Source organism: Cyprinus carpio, chromosome B4 (assembly GCF_018340385.1).
Source record: "Cyprinus carpio isolate SPL01 chromosome B4, ASM1834038v1, whole genome shotgun sequence".
Lineage (NCBI taxonomy): Eukaryota > Metazoa > Chordata > Actinopteri > Cypriniformes > Cyprinidae > Cyprinus > Cyprinus carpio.
In genome coordinates this window covers 12,320,175-12,342,492 of record NC_056600.1, presented here as the reverse complement: position 1 = coordinate 12,342,492, position 22,318 = coordinate 12,320,175, and the positions used below count along the sequence as shown (strand labels likewise).

The following is a 22,318-nucleotide window of genomic DNA, read 5'->3' as shown; positions in this document are numbered from 1 at the left end:
CTAGGTGATTATATGCTAATGCAGAGCTCAGTGGGGTGTATAAAATTCATGTTAAAACAGAAAAGTTAAAAACAGTTCATTTAAATGTTATTACTATTTTACAATATTACTGTTTTTACTGTAGCAAAAGTATAATGCAGTCTTTGTGAGCTTCACACTCAAAACTATTTAACTTGCTTGAAATTTAACAGGCCATTTGGTGAGTAAAATTTTATTTATTAACTAAAGCCAAATTTTAACCGCATTTGGTGCTTGGCAAATGTTCCTTTTGGCCCTTGATGCACATGGATGCGAAGCCAATGCTTTCCGAACGCCATGCCGATTTTATTTCCTCTGTGAAGTTCAAAATCAACAGGCACTTTGCAAAGTCTGTGAGAACACAAACAACTTCACACACTAATACAGCTCTTCATGAAGAGCTTCATTAGAGTGCCTCTGAAGAGCAAACTCTCTCGTTCTTTCTAACACACACAGATCACGACCCAGGAAAGGGTTCTACAACAGTACAAAGCGAAAGGCCGGGAGGGGACGTGCCACGCGAGCTGTCAGGAGCAAAGCTTCGGTACCTTTGATTAAAGGTAATTAAAAGGAAAAAAATCCCAAACAAAAGAGCATTTTATGGAGCTCCCGCAATCCAGAGAGTCGCTCATTAGCCCAGCAGGGTAATTAGCAAGATGCCGCAGTCCTCATTAAGGAGAAATCATAATCGTAAACAAATGGCTGTGAGCTTTTGGTGCCTTCCCCTCTGTAATGAACTGCCACTGTTCTCAAAATGAAAGCAATGCTAAGACGTACACACATGAACACACAACTTGGAGAGCCTTGAGATGACAGGTCTCAGTTTAAAGAGTAAGGGGGCCCATAATGGCTCTCATCTGAGTTATAACAGACCGCTAAACTCATCACACTCAGCACAAGTGCATTCTTGCTCTCATATATTTGCAAAGAGAGCTTCTCATGAGGTTAATTGACCAGATCATGGATTCAGAGAGCAGGAAGACATTCAAATAACTCAGTTGTACATGCACAATTGCACATGAATACACTCAGGAACAAACAGAAACATGCATTGCTAAACATAGAAGACAATATCTGTTAGGGAGCTTCTTTAAGGCAGTACTAAAATAAAACAATACTAATAATGTAAAATAATATATAATATAATATAATAATGATTATATAATCTAATCTAATACTATATAATAATATAATATCTATAATTTTATAATGATTCTGTAATCTAATCTAATACTATATAATAATCTTAAAAGCTAAATAACTATTTTTTAAAATGGCAATTTAAATCATAATATATTATAATAGAAAATAATATAAAATCACCACTATCTTCTATTTTAAAATTTTATTATTTTTTAATATAATATCATTTTAAATTATAATATATTATAATATAATAACCTTAAAATCACCACTATCCTATATTTTAAAATTGCATAATATAATGTCATTCACAAAAATATATTATGGTTTTGTATTTTTTTGTGTATTATAGTATGAATTGTATTTTATAATATTATATAATGTATTTTTATTTAATATGAATGAATGAATTAATCCTTTATTTTAAAATTGCATTTTTTAAATATATAATATAATATAATATAATATAATATAATATAATATAATATAATATAATATAATATAATATAATTCTTATATTTTAAAATGATTCCGTAAGGAGCATGTAAACTACAACAACAAGCAAATACTGGAAAGGTGAGAAGTGAGACAGTACTCATTCCCTTAGCTGATGAACTAAGCACATCCTGTGGTCTCTATGGCAATAAAAGCTTGCACTTCCTGTGCTGCCAGGAAGCAGCCCTGGGAGAGACGGACAGCTTGCAGCTGGTCGCCACAGTGCCGCGTTGTGTGTTATATAAGCTGCACTTAACTGCTGATTCCAGGTCAGCTAGGATCAAACACAATTTCAGCTTCAATTATGATGTAGGGTGATAGGGGGGTAGGTGGCCTTTATCGGCACTCTCGAGAGGGTGAAGGAGAAGAGACGGGAAAAGAAAAAATAACCTTCCCCCTCTGTGTAATTCAGAAGAGAAAACAATCAGACCAGGCTTTTGTACACTTGACCGGTAGGCAAATGCTGTTTGAACAGTTAGTCTAATAAATGGATCGACTAATGAAAGGGAAGGAGAGTGGGAAGAAGAGAGGGAGAAAAATAAGGCTGTACTATTTTTCTATGTATGTGTGCACCTATACATTTTCTGAAAAATCACAAGAAGTTCCTTTAAGGATTTTTTAAAAAGAAAAAAAGACAAGATACCTGTAGAAGAGGTCTTTGAACGCCCAGGTTTTTCATGGTGTCAGCGCTGGCCAGGATTTTGAGTGGGTCGGACACTTTGGTCACAGCCTCAATCTCTTTATTGGTCTCGGTGCGGACCTGGCTGAGGAACAGGTCATTGATGTAGTAGGTGAGGAAGGTGCATAGCTGACACTGCTTGGCCTGAGCTGGACCCATACGGGACTCGATCTCCTGAATGAACCTGATGACATGGAAAACAAAGCATTTTCATTAAATTAGAGAAAGTAGACATGTCTATGCAAAGTTTGACTAAGTTTGCATATGTCAGAGTTGAGGCTTATTGGTTGGCACATTGTGCAGTGGTGCTGATGTGGGAAATTTGGGTTTGAATCCAACTTGTATTGTGTCCCAATCACTTTTTGGCATGTCTCCAATATTGTTTTATTTTGCATTTAATTGATTGAAAATTGACATGTTCTTAACATAAAAATGATATAATTACAAATTATATTATTGGTATATAGCAACTTGAGGTAAAAGCTTAAGAAAAAATAAAACATTTAAATAATATTAATATTAAATTTAAAATAATTGAATGTCATAATTTTCTGTTCTAGTTTAAAATTGAAGTTTGAATCCCAGTTTTTCAGTGTGGCCTCAGAATTGAAAAACACACATATATGCTCCATTTCTGGCTTTTAAGTACTGCACATACACCATGTGTGTCGGTGAGGGAACAAGACAGGTGTTGAGCAGGGACGGGCCGTTGCTTACGAGCAGACAGTGGCTCATAGATCAGCAGGAACGCTGATTTATCACTACGAGACTACAGCTGCACAACCCCCCGACTCTAAACACCTCCCTCAGCACTACACAGCCAATTAGTCAACCCAGCAGAGGGGAGCCCATCCACACATGTGCACGTGAATGTGTGTTTGTGTGTGAGACATTAACAGTGGAAGCATGGCTCAGCCCTCAGTAAGAAACAACTGTACCACAGCATTTAACTTAATAACTTGTTTTTCCATAACAAACTATAAAATATTTTCTATAAGAACATCAATGCCCTGGCAGTGGCAAAATAGCTTTGGTTTTATATTTAATTTGATTACATTAATGTTTAAGTTGAGATTTACAAGAAATACTGTATGTTAACTACTACTATGTAAAAGGAATACTTCTGTAATAAAAAGCTGCTGCAATAATTCTAAATAATAATAAGTGTTTGCAAACCAAATGTTATTGCACTTTTGTTCATATAGCAGTACTTTTAAATGAAAAAAGTGCACAATACACTACTTTAGAATTCATTATTGAATTTTATGCATCACAATGTGATTAACTGCAGAAAATTGTTCTACTTTAGAATTTAAATCGTTGTCCAGCACTAATAAAAACCAAAATACCTAATAAGAGAAAAATTGGCCGCTGCGGCCGATTTACAGTGTGTTTTTTTAAAATCTTTTTATTTTTCTCACTATGCATATTTTAAGAAACACCATATGAGTTCAAGTTATTGGTAAAAATTATATCAAAAACACCAGTGTTACTGTAAGAATGCACAATATATCGGTACTGTATCGATTATCGGCCGATATTGGAGATTTTTTATTTAACGTATTAGTCAATATTGGATATTAAATTCTGCATGATCATGATAATTTCTCATATTTTACATTTAGATTACCTTTGCTCTCATCTAACACTCACTTAAAGTTAATATTTAAAAACAAATAATTTTATTACACCATTAAATCTAATCTTAAGCAAATCTCATAATAAATATAATTTTTTTTTTTAAAACAGGCATATATTACTACATGGTATGTAAATAATTATACATAATTACATAATTATCGGTATTGGCCAGAACTTTAAAAATGGTGCATCTCTAATCAGTACAACAATTTATCAGCACCAATGACCATTTAGGCAAGCTTTAATTTTTAAAATGAGGAACTATAAACTTCCAGACAGAAAAGTGGGGACAAATTGTATAGTGTAATTGAAGTGTCTCAGTTCAAATTTGTTCTGTGCATCACGTAATTCTGCAGCCGGGACTGTATATAATATATGGCAGGGCTTCTCAGGACCCTCTTGAATAATTTGGCATGGTTTCGAAATACAGACAAAGATAATAGCTCAATCTCCACTTCATTATGTCACCAATATAAATGTCCTCAATAAGAATTATTCACACCAGATGGTGTCTCTTACTTTCGCTCTCACTTGTCTAATAGACACACGTGCACACAGCGGCACATATACACATAACATGGGCACAGCCTTCATGTGATCACCTCACTGTGTTAATATTTCATTTCATAAGTTTGTCTGATCACTGGTCTTATGAGGTAAATGGAAGGTGACAGCTGCCATAAAGGCTCGTTGGCTCTCTCAGCTAATCTAGTTTTGCTTCAACCAAATTCAGAGAAGAAAAATGCATCAGGGACATTGTGAGCGTGACTACAGTGACCGTCATAACAGAAGCATGTGATAAAGGAAGACCCACAGAACAGCCTGGAAAAAAGTCAGAGAAATGCAAGAAAATTCATATTGCCATATTGTTCACTTTTTAGATTTTGTTACATTTGCAATGGTAGTCATCGTCTGGAGCTTTGTTTAAGTGCTAATGAAAGGAACAGCAGACAAACTTAAAATTGTTCACCCTACTGGGCAAGAAGTAGTAAAACACTCTCTTTCTGTGTTTGATCTGTGGCACGCTGCGTTAGGCAGCTGGAGAAGTTGGACACTCCTCTCTGCAATCGCATAAGATGTGTGAACAGCATGTGAGTGTGTAATCAGGCTTGAATGTGCTGAGAGATGTTTGAAAACTGAGTCAAGAGGAAAAGGATGGAAAAGGAGAATGAGGATAGTTCAAAACTCGATTCTGTTCTTCCATCGTTACCTGGGCTCACTAGAAGCCCTGCTAAGAATAGTCACAATTTTCACTATGACAACAGTAGAAGAATCCATGCATAAATGCCACATTCTAATCACTCACTTTTTTTTAAATATCTGCATTAGTAGTAAACATAATGAATACTTAAACTACATTTTTACTGCTTATGATGCTAAGGCCTTTCCACACTGCGTGCGAAAAAGTCGACAGTCAACTGTCTCCTCTGTGTCTCTCCTTATCACCGTATGCTCTTCCGTATCAGCAGCACCACAAGGATGCACTGTTTCTACATTCATTTAGCTTTTAATTTGAAAGAAAACCGAGGATCCTTGTGGCGTGGAAGACACAGAAGAGCATACGCAGCATACGGTGATATGGAGAGACACAGAGGAAACTGTTAACAAAGGAATTGTTGAATAAAGTCATTATTTTTGTTTTCTTCGCTTACAAAAAGTGTTCCCGGCGCTTCACATAACCCAGATTGCATGTCTGATGGCAGATGGAGTATTCTGATAACGACTTTCGTACCTTTTATGGACCTTGACACTGTTATTTACTTTGGAAGTCTATGGGACAGTCACAGGCCTCCCGGTTTTCATCCAAATATCTTAAATTGTGTTCTGAAGACAAACAAAGCTATTAACGGGTTTGGAACGACATGGGGGTAAGTGATTAATGACAAAATTGTCATTTTGGGGTGGAGTATCCCTTTAATTGTCCACTGAATTATGTGATCTGTAGAGCACCGTCCATTTTCTTCAACGAGCGTCAGTGTTATGACCCAGAGCGTGTTCACTCTTTTTCTACACATGAAATACGAAAGCAAACAGACATATGATTTTGACGATATATTTTCTGTATGTGTTTTGTATGTAGCTCATTGTATTTTTATAGCAACAAAGAATCTTTATGACAAATATTAGTAGTGTAGCATTATTAAACATACAAAGAGTGCATGTGTCTGTTTTTTTTTTAATATTCGTGCAGGATCACAATTGAAAGTTATTACAAGCACTCAATGATGGTTTAAAGTGGGTAAGCAAATACATGAATAATTACATACACCGATGCTAATTGAACTTCTAATGATATTGTAGGATGTGGCCTATTCTTGTAAGCATTATATATAGTTTGTTTCTGGTATAGAACCTTGTTTATCTTAATTTAATGCTGTATATTGAGTAGCGGATGATGTTAAATCTATTTACAAGATACATATCTGAGGAAACATGCATTGTTTGTCGGCGCCACCTAGCATGCAGGCGTGAATAAGCAGAAGGCTAACAATCTTTTCGCGTTCGGTATGAAAGCACCGTTCGTCAGCGATTCACCTCCCTTTTTCGCATCGCTCTCAGTGTGGAAAGGGCTGTAGATGGTAGACCATCTATAGATCAGAGAAGCCATTCATTTCCATTTCAGTTGTGATTCTCTATGGAAGAGGAATTTCTGGATTCGATTTCACCTGTGTGTTAAAATGTATTAAAATCTGGATGCAATGTTTTACAACTAAATGTATGGGTGTGACATGATAATTATATATATATTTTTTTTTTTTTTTTATTTTGATCTGAACACATATAATTTTTGTGTAGTGTGTAGTTTTGTGAAAAAAAGTGTGAGATAATTTTTTATTATATTATATTATTATTTTTTTTAATATTGTGAGCTGTATAAGTCCATTTACATTTATGCACAATAAAACAAGAAATAAAAATAAATAACAAAAAATACAAAAAAATTATAAAATTGAATAAATTAATAAAAAATTTCAGAATTCATAGTGTATAGTATGTGTATAGTAGACAAGCCAAGTTGTGATACTGAACAGGACCACATGGAGATGCCAAAAAAAAAAAAAAAAAAAAACTAATCCAACTGCCTAGAGCTGATTGCTTATACAGAACACAGAGCCATTCAGAATTATTAAACAGCAACATACATATGACAAATCAAAACATTATCCTGAATGTGTGTGGAAACAACATGAATGTACTGAAATGTGTATAAATACAATGTGATCTGTGCATCTTGAGTGCGCATACATGGTTTGTTTGTGCATCAATATATCAGACATATCAGATATGCGTTGCTTACTGTACAACTCCTCCACTCTTCGAAACAATGACAGAGCTTGTGTTTTAAAGCAAAACACACTGAAATGAGCAATTTATTGAAAATGCAACATGAGCCTTTATTCTCTCCACCATTTCTGATGTAATCAGCCATCTTTACATTAGCGCTGTTATGGATTGATTGTTTGAATGCATCTGCTTACTGGATCATTTGACTAGAAACTTTCCCGGAGTTTAGTGGCTTGAAAGGGCATGATCGACTTTAATTACATTAAATAATTTGAACACATTAAGGATTTTTGAATTAATCACATGTATTAACGTTATCAGCCCTAAATATAATATATATACAATATAATAGCAAATTACAACAACAGAATCCAAAGGTTGCAGACAGTGAAAAGGCAACTTTCAAATTCTGAAAATTCAATAAGGGGCTGCCTAACAGTCTTATCATAAAAACCCCCAAAGTGTTTTAAAACGAGGACAAAATGTCTGAAAGCTCCAGAGCACAACAAACACAGCTGGACCTTCATCTCCACAGAGATACCATGAAGACACCTTGGCAACTGCACAGCGTGGGCTATCCATGTCTGTGAAATCTTAATTAACAAGTCACAAGTTTATCGAGAAAGAAAGTAAGAAAGAAAGAAAGAAAGAAAGAGAAAAGAAAAGAAAGAAAACACTGTAACAGTATTGTTGTTGTGTTTACATGTAACGGGTGAAAAAAAAAACTGATGTGGGATCAGAGCAGGAACAGTCACCATACTGAGCCCCCCTCAGAGCAGGATGAGATGTCTGTAAGCATAACTTACAGCTAATAAGGGGATTATGGCATGTAATCAGAGCTGGGCTCCTTTACATTCTTTACTGAAATACAATTACTGCAGTGTGATCGGGACATAACCATTCACTGATGGATGATCTTGATCCATCCAGAGGATAACAGAAATTAAACATTATCAACATCTGATGAGGGTCCAGAGAACTAGGAAATATAGTATAACCAGTATAACTCTACTGTGAATAAACAGAGGTTTTAGCCTGTGTGTGGTCAAAAGATTCATTATTTCCATTTCTCACACTCACAATTAGGGATATGAATAAATTCCAACCCCGAGTGTTTAGATGTACATATTTGGGACCATTTTATAACCACCCAGAACACCCTACAGTAGCAACCGCATCCCACTGTGATTAAAAAAAAAAAAATCCTCATAACACTTTAGCAGTTGCAAAGCAAAACCCTAGTAACCATCCATAAAAAATATAATTAAATAAAGTTAAATAATAAAATATTGTTGCCAACTAGATTTAGATAAATACTTGTAGTTGGTAAAATATTTCTCAGTAATAGTTGGATCTGTCAGCACCTTCGATTCAACATCTTTGATTCAACAACAAGCTTTAACAGAAAAGTAATTCTTCACTGGTCTCTACTGCAATGTTTGGCTCAATTCACTGGCTGACGTCTAAAGCAACTCATAGAATGTGACTCTTCTAAATCAAAGCCCTCATCCTGTAAACTCTCTCACAGACATACACAGACCGAGAAACATTGCACACACACTGAGTCCCAGTTTATTAGCGCTGACTGCCTCTGATTGCGCTCAACAGCATCTAATTAACTGTCATTAGAAAGCAGATGTCTGTGCCCAAGGCCTTCACTGGATTATTGTGTGCAGAGAGCAGTGCCTGTGAATACACACACACACACACACACACACAGAAAATGGTACGTCAGCCACTTCCTGTATTTCTCCCCTCCAAACCAATTACAAGCTCAGTAATTAAACCATCCTTGTAGTATAAATATGTATGTATTTGTGTTTTATTGAAGATTATTGAACAAAAGGGTGAGGGAGGACATGAAGGATAGTGTAGCTGAGTCATTTTTAATAAGAGTAAAGTGCACTGAGGTTTGCTGTCTGTGGTTGGCTCAACAGCCCGGCAGGTTGGCTTGTGTAACATGACATGCTGCAGTCTGGTGTAATATTCACTTCTGAAAACTGACAGAGAGCTTTATGTGATCTGAGAGAGAACACTGAGGACATAAACAGAGTGCTCACACACAAAACACGTACAAGCCGTCAGACTCGCCAGGTGTCACAGTTTCACCAACTTTTCTGCTTTTCTACTACATTTTATATCTAGACATAAAAGTCTAAACAGATTTTAAGCTTTGTTATTGCCTCAAGGAACAGTCCTTTGTAAATCAGTTTTAAATCTTTTTCTTAAATGACAGTCCTTTGTAAATCAGTTTTAAATCTTTTTCTTTATGAGGTAAAAATCTTAATTGAATGTGGGCAATATTTATAATAAAAGACAATAAAACAGTAATATTAAGACATTTTTTCATTTAAATTAATGTATGTATTTTAAAATGTATGTGATGGTAAAGCTGAATTTTCAATCCAATCTTCATGATCCTTAATCATTATAATTGTCTATTACTGTGACTTTGTGCTGCAATTAATTTGGATAGCATGATTTCAAAGTGTGAACTATTTTTTTTTATGTATGTGTTTGTATATATTTGTGTGAAAATTTTAATTTTCTTTTGTGTTATTGTATTTGTATTTATTAAATTTTTTTATCTATTTTATGTTTATATATATATGTATGAGTTTCTGGCCCAAACTTTTGAATGGCAGTGTATGTTCTGCTACAATTGGGGCAATTCAAGCTTGAAGTAACACTTACTGTAAATGCAAAGCAGCCCAAAATGAATTCAGAAAATCGTTATTGCGTATTAAAGCCAGACGGAGTGCAAGAGAACAGAAGAAAATGCAGGGGTCTTGAAATGCACTGGGTTGTAAAATAGTACTTGAAAAACAGTCCATCTAGTGTAAAAATAAATACATAAATAAAATGCATATTTAGTTCCATTTACTTACTAAATCAAAAACACTTGCTGTGGACTTGATGCATGCCATTATTAGGTCTATATTCAATTATAAGAACATAAAACAAACAATATTTTGACATAAGCCACTTTTAATCAATATTCATCTGCTACAATAATTTAATGTCTTCAAATTATCATAATCTGGAGGGTTTTTGTCAGTAATTTTTTTTTTTTTTTTAGCAAATATGTACAATTAACTGACATAACATGTAATTAATTTAAGATTTTTTTTTTAATCAAATGACAGTCCTAATATTTTGATTTCACATCTGCCCTTCCAGAATATTTTTTATGATCAGATGTATATTTTCAGAAATATCTTTCTATATTTTATGACCTTTTTTTTACCTTGTCATAATATAACGAGTAGAGGATATTCACCACAGCGACAATGAGAAGTCACCTTTCAATGATCGTAAAAAATACTGCTGTGTGGGATGATTTTATGGAATTTATAGACCATAATTAATATTGCTTCAAAAGCAGGTTTTTAATAGCTGATGCCTCATCTCAATTACAAAGCCAATAATGTATTAGTCAAAAAAGAGAGAGAGTATAATTCTGTAGGTCTCACATGGTTAAATCTATGTAAAGTCTAATTATAAATGAGCATGAAGAGCAAGCCACTAGAATTCTTAAACGAACCACTAGATGGCAGTATGTCAGTTCTCTGTTTACATATCTGTGTAGTCAGTTCTTCAGCCACCTTAACGAAGGGAAACTGTCTTTAGAAAGCATTAAGATTGCATTTATTGGGTTACTATCGAAACCGACTTCGCCGTGCGATGTATTTAGCTTTCGTCACGTTCCTACAAAGACAGCGGTGAGGTAAATGAATGCGGTCAACCCACACATACACCCACTAGCTCTGAGACCTCCTGCTGTCTGACACATGCACACACACACACACACACACACACACACACACACACATACATCGGCTCACCAAAGGTAGAGTGATGGGTATAGGACGGAAAGGAAAGGACCGGCTCGCTAATTAAAACGCATGGAGGCAGAAATCAGAGAGCAAACGCGATACATTGCCAGAGTCACAAAGTAGTTCACTTTTCTCCCTCTTGCTTTTTCTCTCAATTTCCTCTCCTTTTTTTAACAGCATCATTATTTACAAAAACAAAAGCGGCAAACCAAAGAGAGCAGTTTGTAATGAGCCGCATTTCTGGTGGAAATTATGAAATGTTGTTTAGGGCCGACAAATTTGGCTATTTGAGGTATGAAAATGTAAGTGTGCGAGCGAGAGGGAAAGCGGTGTTTGAGGCCAATTAAACTAGGTGAAATCTATCACACAAAGAAGACCAGGGGCTTGGATTCCTGCAGTCAACAGGAAATGAGATCGGCTCGTTTGGCTGACATGTCCCAGTGGTGACAAATTACCCTTCCTGATTCACTTTCACGTTCTTTGCATTGCCTTTTCGCCCAGTTCTCCATATCCTTCCCTCCCACTGTCTAGTTTCTCCTCCTCTGCGCTCTTTTTATGCATATACAGTTTGAGGAAAAAAGTATGTGATGCTTTGACCTCAAGAAATCAGTTGGACCAGAAATCCCAAGAATATTGCTTAACTAAAACTGTTTTGGAAATGGTGCAAAAATTTCTCCTGACCATTGTCTGATCTGCAATTACAGGAAACATTTAGCTGAGGTTATTGGAAGGTTAAAATTGAGATTCTGCCATCATTTACTCACTCACATTGTACAATCTGTATGATTTTCTTTCATTTGCATAACAATATGATACAAAGAAAGTCAATGGGGACCAACATTAGACCGCTGCTTAAAACATCTTTTGCATTCTGCCATTTCGAAAACGGGGGTTCACATACTTTTGTCACAATCCACCGTGAAGTGCTTTCAATTAAAAAGATGAAAATCTATCATTGTTTGTATGCTATTTGCTTAAGCAGACTGTGTTTTCCTACCGTCGACAATCAGATAAAAAGTATGTGAACCCAATACACCATTATTCCACCTCTAAATGCTTAATGTGGCCTTTAAAAACACACATCACTGCCTCCCAAAGCAGCCCACCGCACATTTGGACTGGATAATAACCTGTCAGTCTTTTTTCCTCTGAAAGCATTTGTTTTCAGAGCAGCGGAGGGCTGTTATTACCCTGTGTGGTCTGAGCGAAGGAGGAAACTCTGCAAATTGAGCCATTAGAGCAGAAGCTGGGAGTGGCCTGCATTTAATGGAAGCCTGCATGGGCGAATGGCATCACGCACGAGGCGATAACAGCGTGAGTGTGCGTACGAGCCAGGGGAAGGCAAGTGATTGTGCGGTTAAAAGGGCGAGGAGTGTTGATTGACACACTACCAGCTTAACAATTCAACCCCCCTTGGGATCTGGTCTAATCAAGCTCCCTTTCAGGCCACAAAATGGTCGAATCGCTATGTCCCATTTCTTAATAGAAGCTGCGACTGCTCACTAAACAGTGCAAGAGGGGGTTCTCGAGTTTTATAAAGCCAATAGCACGGGTAGGTCATCATCCTATCCCATTGGCGAACAGGAATCCAAGCAATTTAGAGCTCCTTCAATTAGAGCTCAGCGTCTCCTACTGAAAGAACCCAGTAAGTGCTCCAACGTTCCAGCTCCTTAGGGCTCTGCTGAGGAGAAGGACTTAATTAAATCACAGAGGCTTTGCCAAAGACCGCGGCCCAGGGCCAGCTTTATGATTTATGTGCCGGCCGTGGAAAACAGTGAAGGCTGGTCCTCTGAGGTGACAGTAGAGACTGTACGAACACGTGAACTCAAGAAACGCTCTCCGTGGAGCGTCGGCTGAACTTTAGAAAGTCTGTGCTCAGTAACACCTCGTCTGGTGTTGGTGTACAAACATTGGATTTTGGCAGGAGGACGTTAACACTGTTTTACAGCCCAAACAATGCCCTCTACTGACATCCGTTTTTCCCCATTATCGCACATTACAGACAACTACAGGCAACAATAAGTGTGTTTATATGCGCATTTATAATCAAACTAAAGTAGAGTGGGTTCCAGCTACAGTTTAAGAGTTACTTCATCCCAAAATGAAAATTTTGTCCTTTTTCTCTTACCCCCATGTCGTTCCAAACCCGTAAAAGCTTCTTTCATCTTTGGAACACAATTTAAGATATTGGCATGATCCAGAAAAGTATGAAAAGCATCGTCGGAATAGTGCCATCAGTGATTCAACCGTAGCGTTAAGAAGAGACGAGAATACTTTTTGTACACGAAGAAAACAAAAATAACGACTTTATTCAACAATTCCTCTCCTCTGTGTCTTTCCAAATCAGCGTAGCACCATTTTGGCAAATCTGAGCAGTACGCAGGCGGCGTACACTCTTCTGTGTCAGCCGTGCCACAAGGATACGTTTTTTACGTGTATTTACACTTTGATTTGAAAGAAACCAGCACATCATCTCAGCGCGGTTGACAGTTTTTGACAGTGTTACTTACTTTGCAGTCTATGGGACAGTCTCAAGACTCCCGGTTTTCATCCAAAATATCTTAAATTGTGTTCCGAAGACGAACAAAGCTTTTACGGGTTTGGAACGACATGGGGGTAAGTGATAATGACAAAGCTTTCATTTTGCGGTGGAGGAACCCTTTAAAATTACCCAATCTGTGTAAAACGTAAAAAAAAGAATGACATTCAGGTTTGAAATAAAATCCTTTTTTACTTCATTTTTACTTGGTTAAACTATAAAGGAAAAAAAAATATTTCCTCTTGTTAAACAAAGTCTAAATATTGTTGACAAATATATGTTGATTATAAGTTACAGTGATAATACAGTTTTCCATCAAAATAATTTTCCTTACAACTTTTTTCAAAATTGCTGACCAATAGAATTTTGTGTGAAACATTTCAATGCTTCGTTTAAATATAATTTAATTCAGAACTTATGCAAACTTGTGTGTTTTTTTTTTTTTTACAAATAATGGTTCCTGGTTTATTTACAGTCAGAGATAACTAAAAATGATTCATCGAGGGAGTCAGCTGTGAACACAAAAATTACTCTAAATGATTCACCGACTGAGTGATTCAGTGAGTTGTGAAAACACTACAGCTCTGAACAATTGAAAAAAAGTCCAAAAGGGACATTTGCAAAATTACATGATGGACACACACAAAGTTTTCCAGACTGTCATCAAAGCGAATAGATTTCAAATTTCTTCTTTTTGACACATTTTAGACAAATTCAGACACAGTCTGGATCCTTGGCTTTAAGCTCCTACTTTTTGACAAACAATAGATGAAACAGATAAACTTTTCTTTTCAACTCTTATCCAATTTATACAGCATTTGTGGACACATAGTGAATGATTCAGTATGACTCACTGCTGTAAGTGTAGTCCGCTACAGGCCCCTTGAGCATCAGACACTAAATGCAACTGTCCCTTCCTTTCAGAGACGAAGAGAGAGAGCCAAACTAGAGTGCATAACTACTCCTAACACCCTCCAAGACCCTACACTGCATTGCAGCAGACACCAAGACTAAAAATAAGTGCTTTCTCACATCAGACCAGACGATGTACTGCAGAGTAGAGCCAGATAAGGGGCTTTAAAGCTTGTAAGGGTAGCTGTTATTTGCCGGTGACCCCTGCAATAGATCATTATAGTGGTCAGATCATACAATGGACTCTTAAAGCTGCGCAACACTGAACTGCATTACAGCGTCACATCGTAACCGTGTGAACTGAGCGCAAGGATCATTCTAATAGAAATATGGGCTTTTTTCTATTCCTTCCATCACCCACAGGTGCACTTAAAAGAGAAACCAATCTACAAGTCACTACTGGTCTTATAGCACTCAGGAAGCCATTTGAAAAATCGGAATAAAACACTAAATCATATTTACCACCCTCGTATTCGTTTTGCACTCTACAACTCACTTTTTAACCAATTCTCTATCTCTCTCTCTCTAAGCCAGAGTGTTATTCTCCCAGCAGGCATTTGCCGCCATATATCTGCGCGAGTGGTATATATTGAAATGGTTTGAGGTATACTGGCTGTTGATTGGATGTGAAAAGAAAACAATGAAAAAAGAGGGCCGAGATGGAGGGAGGGAATCGCAGGGCTATGAAACAAATACTGTGTTGTTTTGGTCACAAGGGGGGCAGAGGGCATCCGCAAGATTTGGTTAAATTCAGAAGGTGCTGCTCAAAAAGCAACCTATTAAAATCGCATTCTTTGGCGTCTTCCTCGCTTTTGCCATTGGAAAGAGGCGAGTCAATCATCGAATGCGCCGTTGCTCGAGGCAAAATAATATGGTTCGTATTTCGCTCAGCGAGATTCAATTGCGACAGGCGAGATCACCTCTGCTCCGAGCTGTCATATATATATGATTCACATTAGCGTGCAAATGGCCAGCGTGTCTGGCTTTCGCAGGTATGCTGGACCGCAGACGTTCGCAGGCACGCGGGCGGCTGTAGAGCATGTGGATGAGGTCAGGTGACCCTCTCGCTGGAATGCGAAGCTGTCTATCTTCGAGGGCCTGGAGAGCACCTGCGGAGTGATTGTGGAATGAGGGAATAACCTTGAGCAACATTTGAACTAGTTGGGTATTTTTGCCGAGGGCGACGCTGTGTGATTGTCTGTGCTCTCCTCCGTTCTAATCCAGATCAATGAGAAACACAGGCTACCAGGAGTTGTGGCTACTGGGAACAGGAGGAAGCGGAATGTGTCCGTGGATGGAAGGAGGAAGGAGGAAGCAATGGTGTGCTCCTAATAATATAAGGCAGTACTTCTGCTGTGATTAGCGAGTGATATGAGTGACGAAGTGTTCGGTGGAGAATGCTATATAAATATTATGGCAAGCAGCAGGTGGTAAACAAGCTAAGCACAAACATAACCATCAAAGCTAGTTTTGTGCTTTTAATGATCATAAATGAGACAAATGAAAGAACTCTAGTTGAGAAGATGAGATCTGGGTAAATAATGTTTGGCTGGGTTATGATCAGTCGACATCACATAAGAAGAAAAAGAAGATAAAGACCATGCTGAAATAATTCTTATTTTTTTCCCATTATATATTACAATTTATAATAAGTGTGTGTATACAGACACATATATAAATAAATAATTTGACTACTGACTTTGCAAATTTTGCACCAATTATGACATTTAGCACCAATAACAATTTTGAAAATAATGAAAAACTATTGTAATAATAATCTAAATAAATAAATAATAAAGCCATAATTAAATTATCTATTTTCTTCCTTATATACTGTACATTCTATATTGTGCACAATTCATTGGTCCATGTTACTCAGATTAAATAAATAAATAAAATAAAATAAAATAAATGCCTTAATTACTGTACGTATTTAATTAATTTCCCTGAAATTCGTTTCATATGAATATCCCATTTCACTAAAACACATCAAATTCTATACATCAAATGGCTTGTAAATGACAATTTGATATTAAATATATAAAAAAAATCTACTTAAAAAATATTCTGACTTCTCTTTTTTTTCTTAAGTTGAAACACTATTGCTTGACTCTTTCCATTGGTGCCATGCAGTCATGTTTCAGAGTTGATTCACTAAGAATCTTGATTGAAACGTTTTGAAAGATGCAGGCATATGCTAATCAAGAATAGTTTTTTTGTTATAATAAGTTTTATATCTGTGTATAATTTTTTTTTTGCATGATGGAGGAAGAAGAATATCGCAAAATGTGGGTCTTTGTTGAAATTGTTTTAGGAACAAAATAAAAAACAAGCATCTATACTCCTCCACCAATCACAACAGCAGCTGAAAGAATATCTGTTGGTACAGGCAGCTAATGAAATGGGATTTCTGAATACTCTTTATGACGGCAAACTCTCGGATGTACAATTAAATGAAATCAACTGGGTACACGGCAACATGCTTTTCTTTGTACTTTATTAGTTTTCATTTTGATCTTTGAGCAAAAAAAACATGAGGATTTTTGGATGGTACCTCTGTAAGTGCAAGGCATTATGGGTAGGGTGACTCTGTAATGAGAGTCTTGCCGGTCTCTAAAATTGGCTTCCCATACGTTCAATTTCCAAAAGAGCAAGAAAATGAAAGGAGCTCATCTGAAGTTCTCAATTCATGGCTAAATGAAAATGAAAGTCAAATATGGCAGATATTCTGCTCTACAGCAACAATAGCACTGTGAAAAGAAAGCATATGCAAGAGAGGGAGAAAAACTGAAAGAAAGAGAACAATCTTGATCTTGTCAGTTGTCTGCCTGGTTTGATTGAAAAAATCACTCCCAGCACCTGGGATCCATGTGGCCAGTAAAACAGAGACTTCTGATGGCTCTTCATCAGAGAAAAGACTCCATTTCAAGACTTTTGAACTCTTATTCTTTCCACTCAAGACCAAAGTAAGTTCTCCAGCATCTGAAATGTCCCCAGCTCTCTCAATAACCATCTGTTATGGCATTTCCCCCTGAAGAATCACCCCAGTCCTCCTCCTCTCTCTCCTACCGAGCATAAAGCAGAACCCCACTGATGCCTCGTACTTAGTAAATTGCATTTGCAACCAGCAGGAATAAATACTAGAGATAAAGACTGCTGTAATATCCTCAAATCCATTAGAATCTCATATTCGCATATCGCAGAAATCACATTACAACACAACTAACATCATTTCACCCAATTCGGCTGCCGTGAGTGAAACAGTAACATCACAAGTAATGGATTTTTTCCTCATAGTCTGCTCTGTCTTGGATTCCATTAGGATCTGTGTTAGATTTCCTTCCCGTTTTCACACTTTCCTTGAACATTCACTTGTTTTCCTCATACTATGTAAAATGTAAATTATTTGGGTATATTGCATCACAATCCAGGGTGGGGGAAAAATTTACATAGTATCTGATTATTCTGCAAGCATTGACAGTGCAACTAGATCCATTCAGTATGTGCTCTAAAACACATTCACAGCAAAATGTAGTACAATTCTGCCCTAAGAACAATTTTAAGGAACAAAACTGTTGTGTACAGTAAACTAAACTTCCATGCACACTCTAAAATTAACTAAAAACTAAATGTATTTTTGCACTGTAAACTAAACTAAAATCCAAACTTCTACGTGCACTTTAAACTAAACTAAACTTTTTTGCACTCTAAACTAAAACTAAACTTCCGTTCACTATAAACATAAAAACTAAACTCCTATGTGCATTGTAAATGAACTAAAAACTAAATTTCTATGTGCACTCTTAACTAAATTAAACTAAAAATTTTGTAATATATAATTTTACTCTAGAAACTAAACCTTTGTTCCATTGTAATCTAAATTAAAAAATCTAAACTAATTTTTGATGTGCACTCTAAACTAAACGTTAACTAAATTAAACTAAAAAATTTATGTGCAAACTAAACTAAACGTGTTCACTGCAATCTATACTTAACTAAAAACTAAACTAAACTTTTATGTGCACTAAACTAAACACTAAACCTGTTCACTGTAATCTGAACTAAAATCTAGACTATTTTTTAATTTGAACTGTAATCTAAATTAAAAACTAAATTTCAATATGCACTCAAAAATAAAACTAAACTTCAATGCGCACTTTAAATTAAAACCAAACTTTTGTGTGCACTGTAAACTAAACTTCTTAGTGCACTCTAATAAAAAAAAAAAAGACAAAAAAACTTCTCTGTTTTTGAGTGAATCACACACAACCTCTCAAGGGTAATTTAATGCCTACAGTGAATTCAGCATATTTTTAAGATATTTAAGGTCGGGTGCATTGTGATATATTTTCATTTTCATATATATTTCAACAGTTCTTATTAGTGTAATGTCAAAATAAATCTCATTCTTATTTAAAAAAAAAAAAAAAAAAAATTTATTCTTAAAAAAAAAAAAAAAAAAAAAAAAAAAAGACATTACTTTTAGAGTATTTGTACATCACAGCCTTAACCCTAAAATAACATTTGTACTGCCTTTATGCTGATTTCGACTAACTAAAAAAAAAAAAAAAAAAAAAAAAAAAAAAATTCCGGTTAAGGTAATAGTGTATTACTGTATCACAGTTATTAAAATCAAATGAGAAATATAATTGAGAATAATGAGGGGGAAAAAACTCAAAAGTAAACACCTGGACGCATTACAGTAATGAGAATTTGAGCAGGAAATATATTTAGTTGTCATGAAAAAAATGCCATAAAAATAACAGGCCTAAAACATGTTTTATTTTCTTCATGCATAAACATTTTATTTAAAAAGTTTGAGAAATAAATATCCAACCTCACTTTCTGCTAATGGTGAGGTGAGAGGCCATAGGGATAGAAAGAGAGATGTGCTTAGCAAGCCAGGGCAGCACAAGTCACTGATGCCCTCTAAAACCATTAACTGAAGAAAAAAACCCATGGTAGCAACTTACAAGCGATCGCAGTTAGGCAATAAACACCTTAACTGTTCTCTTTGGTCTATTTTAGCGCATATTTTAGCAGCACTACCTTAACTAACGCTTACCAAAAGTACCATCAGAGAGGACACAGAGCCGCCCACAATAATGAAGGATGCCAAGGTGAGCTGTATCAGTGCCCCAACACAATCAGGCTGCCAGCCAGAGCTTCACAGAGCCTGCACAGAGCAACCAGGGCTACGCAGCAGAGGATTCATTTCAATATGAAACAGAAAGAGAGAGTAGCCTGGAGTAACTGCAGTAAATCATGTTTAAAATCAAATTTAAATCCTGTGACTTCACCAGGGATTCACCAGCCAGCTTGCCCAAAGCTACAACACATTCCACTAATGCAACATTATGACACCAAAGTCTACAGACTCATGAATAAGCACCATTTATAAAGATGGAAGATACATCTGCAGCGTTACCTTTAGAAACATGATGAATTAATCAAATACCACTAGGGTTGGTAATTAAAATTTTCCCAGAAAATAGTACATATATGTAATATATTACATATGTTTTCCCCAAATAATTAATTTAATAAAAAAAAATGGTAAAGTACTGATTTGCTGTTTTTGTTCTGAAGTTACAAAATTAATAACTAAGAGAAACTTTCAGGAATCAGTAACAAAACAAAAAACAACAACAACAAAAAAACATTAAATATATGTATACAGTATGTAAATATAGTAAAATGACAAAAAGAATCATGAATTGAATTATTTTGGAATCAGCAACAAAACAAAACATAGGCTACACAAACAAGGCCAAAACATAAAACGTTTTGTGCATTCCTAACACTGAAACCAATAAAAACTGTTTTCCAAAACAAAATGCAAAGCAAAGCAAAAAAAAAAAAAAAAAAATATTTAATGTGAAAATGTGAAAACACTGTGAATCCAATAAAAGCTGTTTGCCAAAAAAAAGAAAAAATAACAAAACAACAAAAAAAAGAAAAAAAAGGAAAATGTTTGGAAAATGTCCAAACACTGTTAATCCAATAAAAACTGCTTTTCCAACAGCAAAACAAAACAAACACATATTGTGCATTTCAAAAACTTCAGACTCAGTTCCAAGCAATTTTGTCTTTCATAAGACTGGCGATTGAATCATGCCATATCGTTTTTACAGGTTAACGTTGGCAGGGATCTAACCAGCATGAGAGCTAAGTGAGCACAAACAGCCGTCTTCATCCTCCGTTCCTATTTTCAGCTTCTTTAATTTGCTTTCCACCTCTCCTCGTGTCTTTCTCCTCCAGAGAGCTGGGCCTGGTATTCGGCATTCATTCTCTCATATAAAGAGCCTAATCGGGGGTTATTACCTGCTCAGCATGGCAGGCACACCGCCTGAGCCAGGAACTTGGATTTATCATTAGAAACGTCTCAATCTGCAGTTTTAAAACATAGCTCTGCACATTCAGTCCATTGCTTGAACAGGAATTATAAGCTTTGGAAACATGTGAACAAGATCTGCTCTATAAGCTCTATAAACTCAAGCAGCATTAATGCTGTAACATTAAGCCTCTCTATTTAGTGCAGTGTTTTACCTGTTAATATTATTACAGCTTTGACATCTTATACATGCACAGGAAGCATGCCTATGTTGGTCACTCAGGAAGCATACGACTGCTGTCCAAATAACACAGGAACAGGTCATCATCAGTAATTGTCAATTATACGCTTTGATGTGCATTTAACTCTAATTTGTATTCTTTAAATCAGCAGTTTCCCTACAGCACTTGCTGGATTATGGAAGGACTGGAGAGTGTTTGACCCTGAGCTTAATTAATGAAGAAAGATAGATTGTCCAATCCAATAATCCAATTAAATTTTATTAGCCATTAGACACTGTGCATCTCTCTCTCTGTATATATCTCAAATACATGGGTCTTAGACAGTACCGCAAAGGCTCCACCAAAATATTATTTGATGTGAAACTAATTCATGTGAAATATACTGTAAGGTTTTTATTTTTTTTATTTATTTTTTTTTTTTTTTTTGTGAACTGTCCCGCATTTTATACATCTCTTTATCCACAAAAATATTAGTCTGACTAAAAAAGAGTGCTGCTCTAATACAAGATGGCCTCCATTTTGACAGGCTTGTTGCATTTTTTTTTTAAAGGAAATCTCTGAAATGGCCACTCTCCTCTCTTCTTTTTTCATCTTTTCCTCTGCTCATCTTCCTGGGGGATGAAAGACCAAGGAAGAGACAAGAATCTGTTCCCAGACGAATCAACACCAGAGACCGTCTTTCTTCTGAGGCCTGACCCCAGACATGCCTAAGGATCAATCAATTGCCTCTCCACTTCAGCAATCAAAATGTCTATTATTATCAGGCATCAGCTCGTCGACCTGGAAAGGCTGGCAAATCAAAGGCTGCTGTGATGTAGCTGCCAGAGCTCTGTGGCTCGCTGCTAACAGAGAGTGGCACCTGCCCTCCGCTCCGGGAGGTGAAACACAAAGGGGCAGGGACACGCACACAAACTCCGGTGCCCACACTTATGTACACATATTGAGGTGTTAAGATGAAGGGGGAGACAATACGGCTAACTAGACAGCCACATTCATCTGACCTCAAAACCTGGAGCATGCATGCACACAAACAAGTCAGTGAATCACCACTTCCTCTACAGCTCTTCAAAAGCACTATGCTAATGACTGATACATTTATATATGGTCTTAATCAAGTAGAGAAGCTTGCCTTTTTAGTATGCTGGTTTCTACAAGTTCTGTGAAATTATAAAACTGAACTTTAAAGGGATAGTT

The 22,318-nt window shown here is 36.2% G+C and overlaps 1 protein-coding gene across 1 annotated transcript in view; it reads right to left on the bottom strand.

Annotated features, from left to right (window-relative positions):
* LOC109078958 (exocyst complex component 4-like) overlaps window positions 1–22,318 on the bottom strand; it is a 114,389-nt gene that overhangs the window by 35,142 nt on the left and 56,929 nt on the right. Inside the window, exon 11 of the mRNA XM_042722782.1 lies at window positions 2,300–2,519. Within this exon, the coding sequence (XP_042578716.1) occupies window positions 2,300–2,519 (220 nt within the window). The remainder of the gene's footprint in view (window positions 1–2,299; window positions 2,520–22,318) is intronic.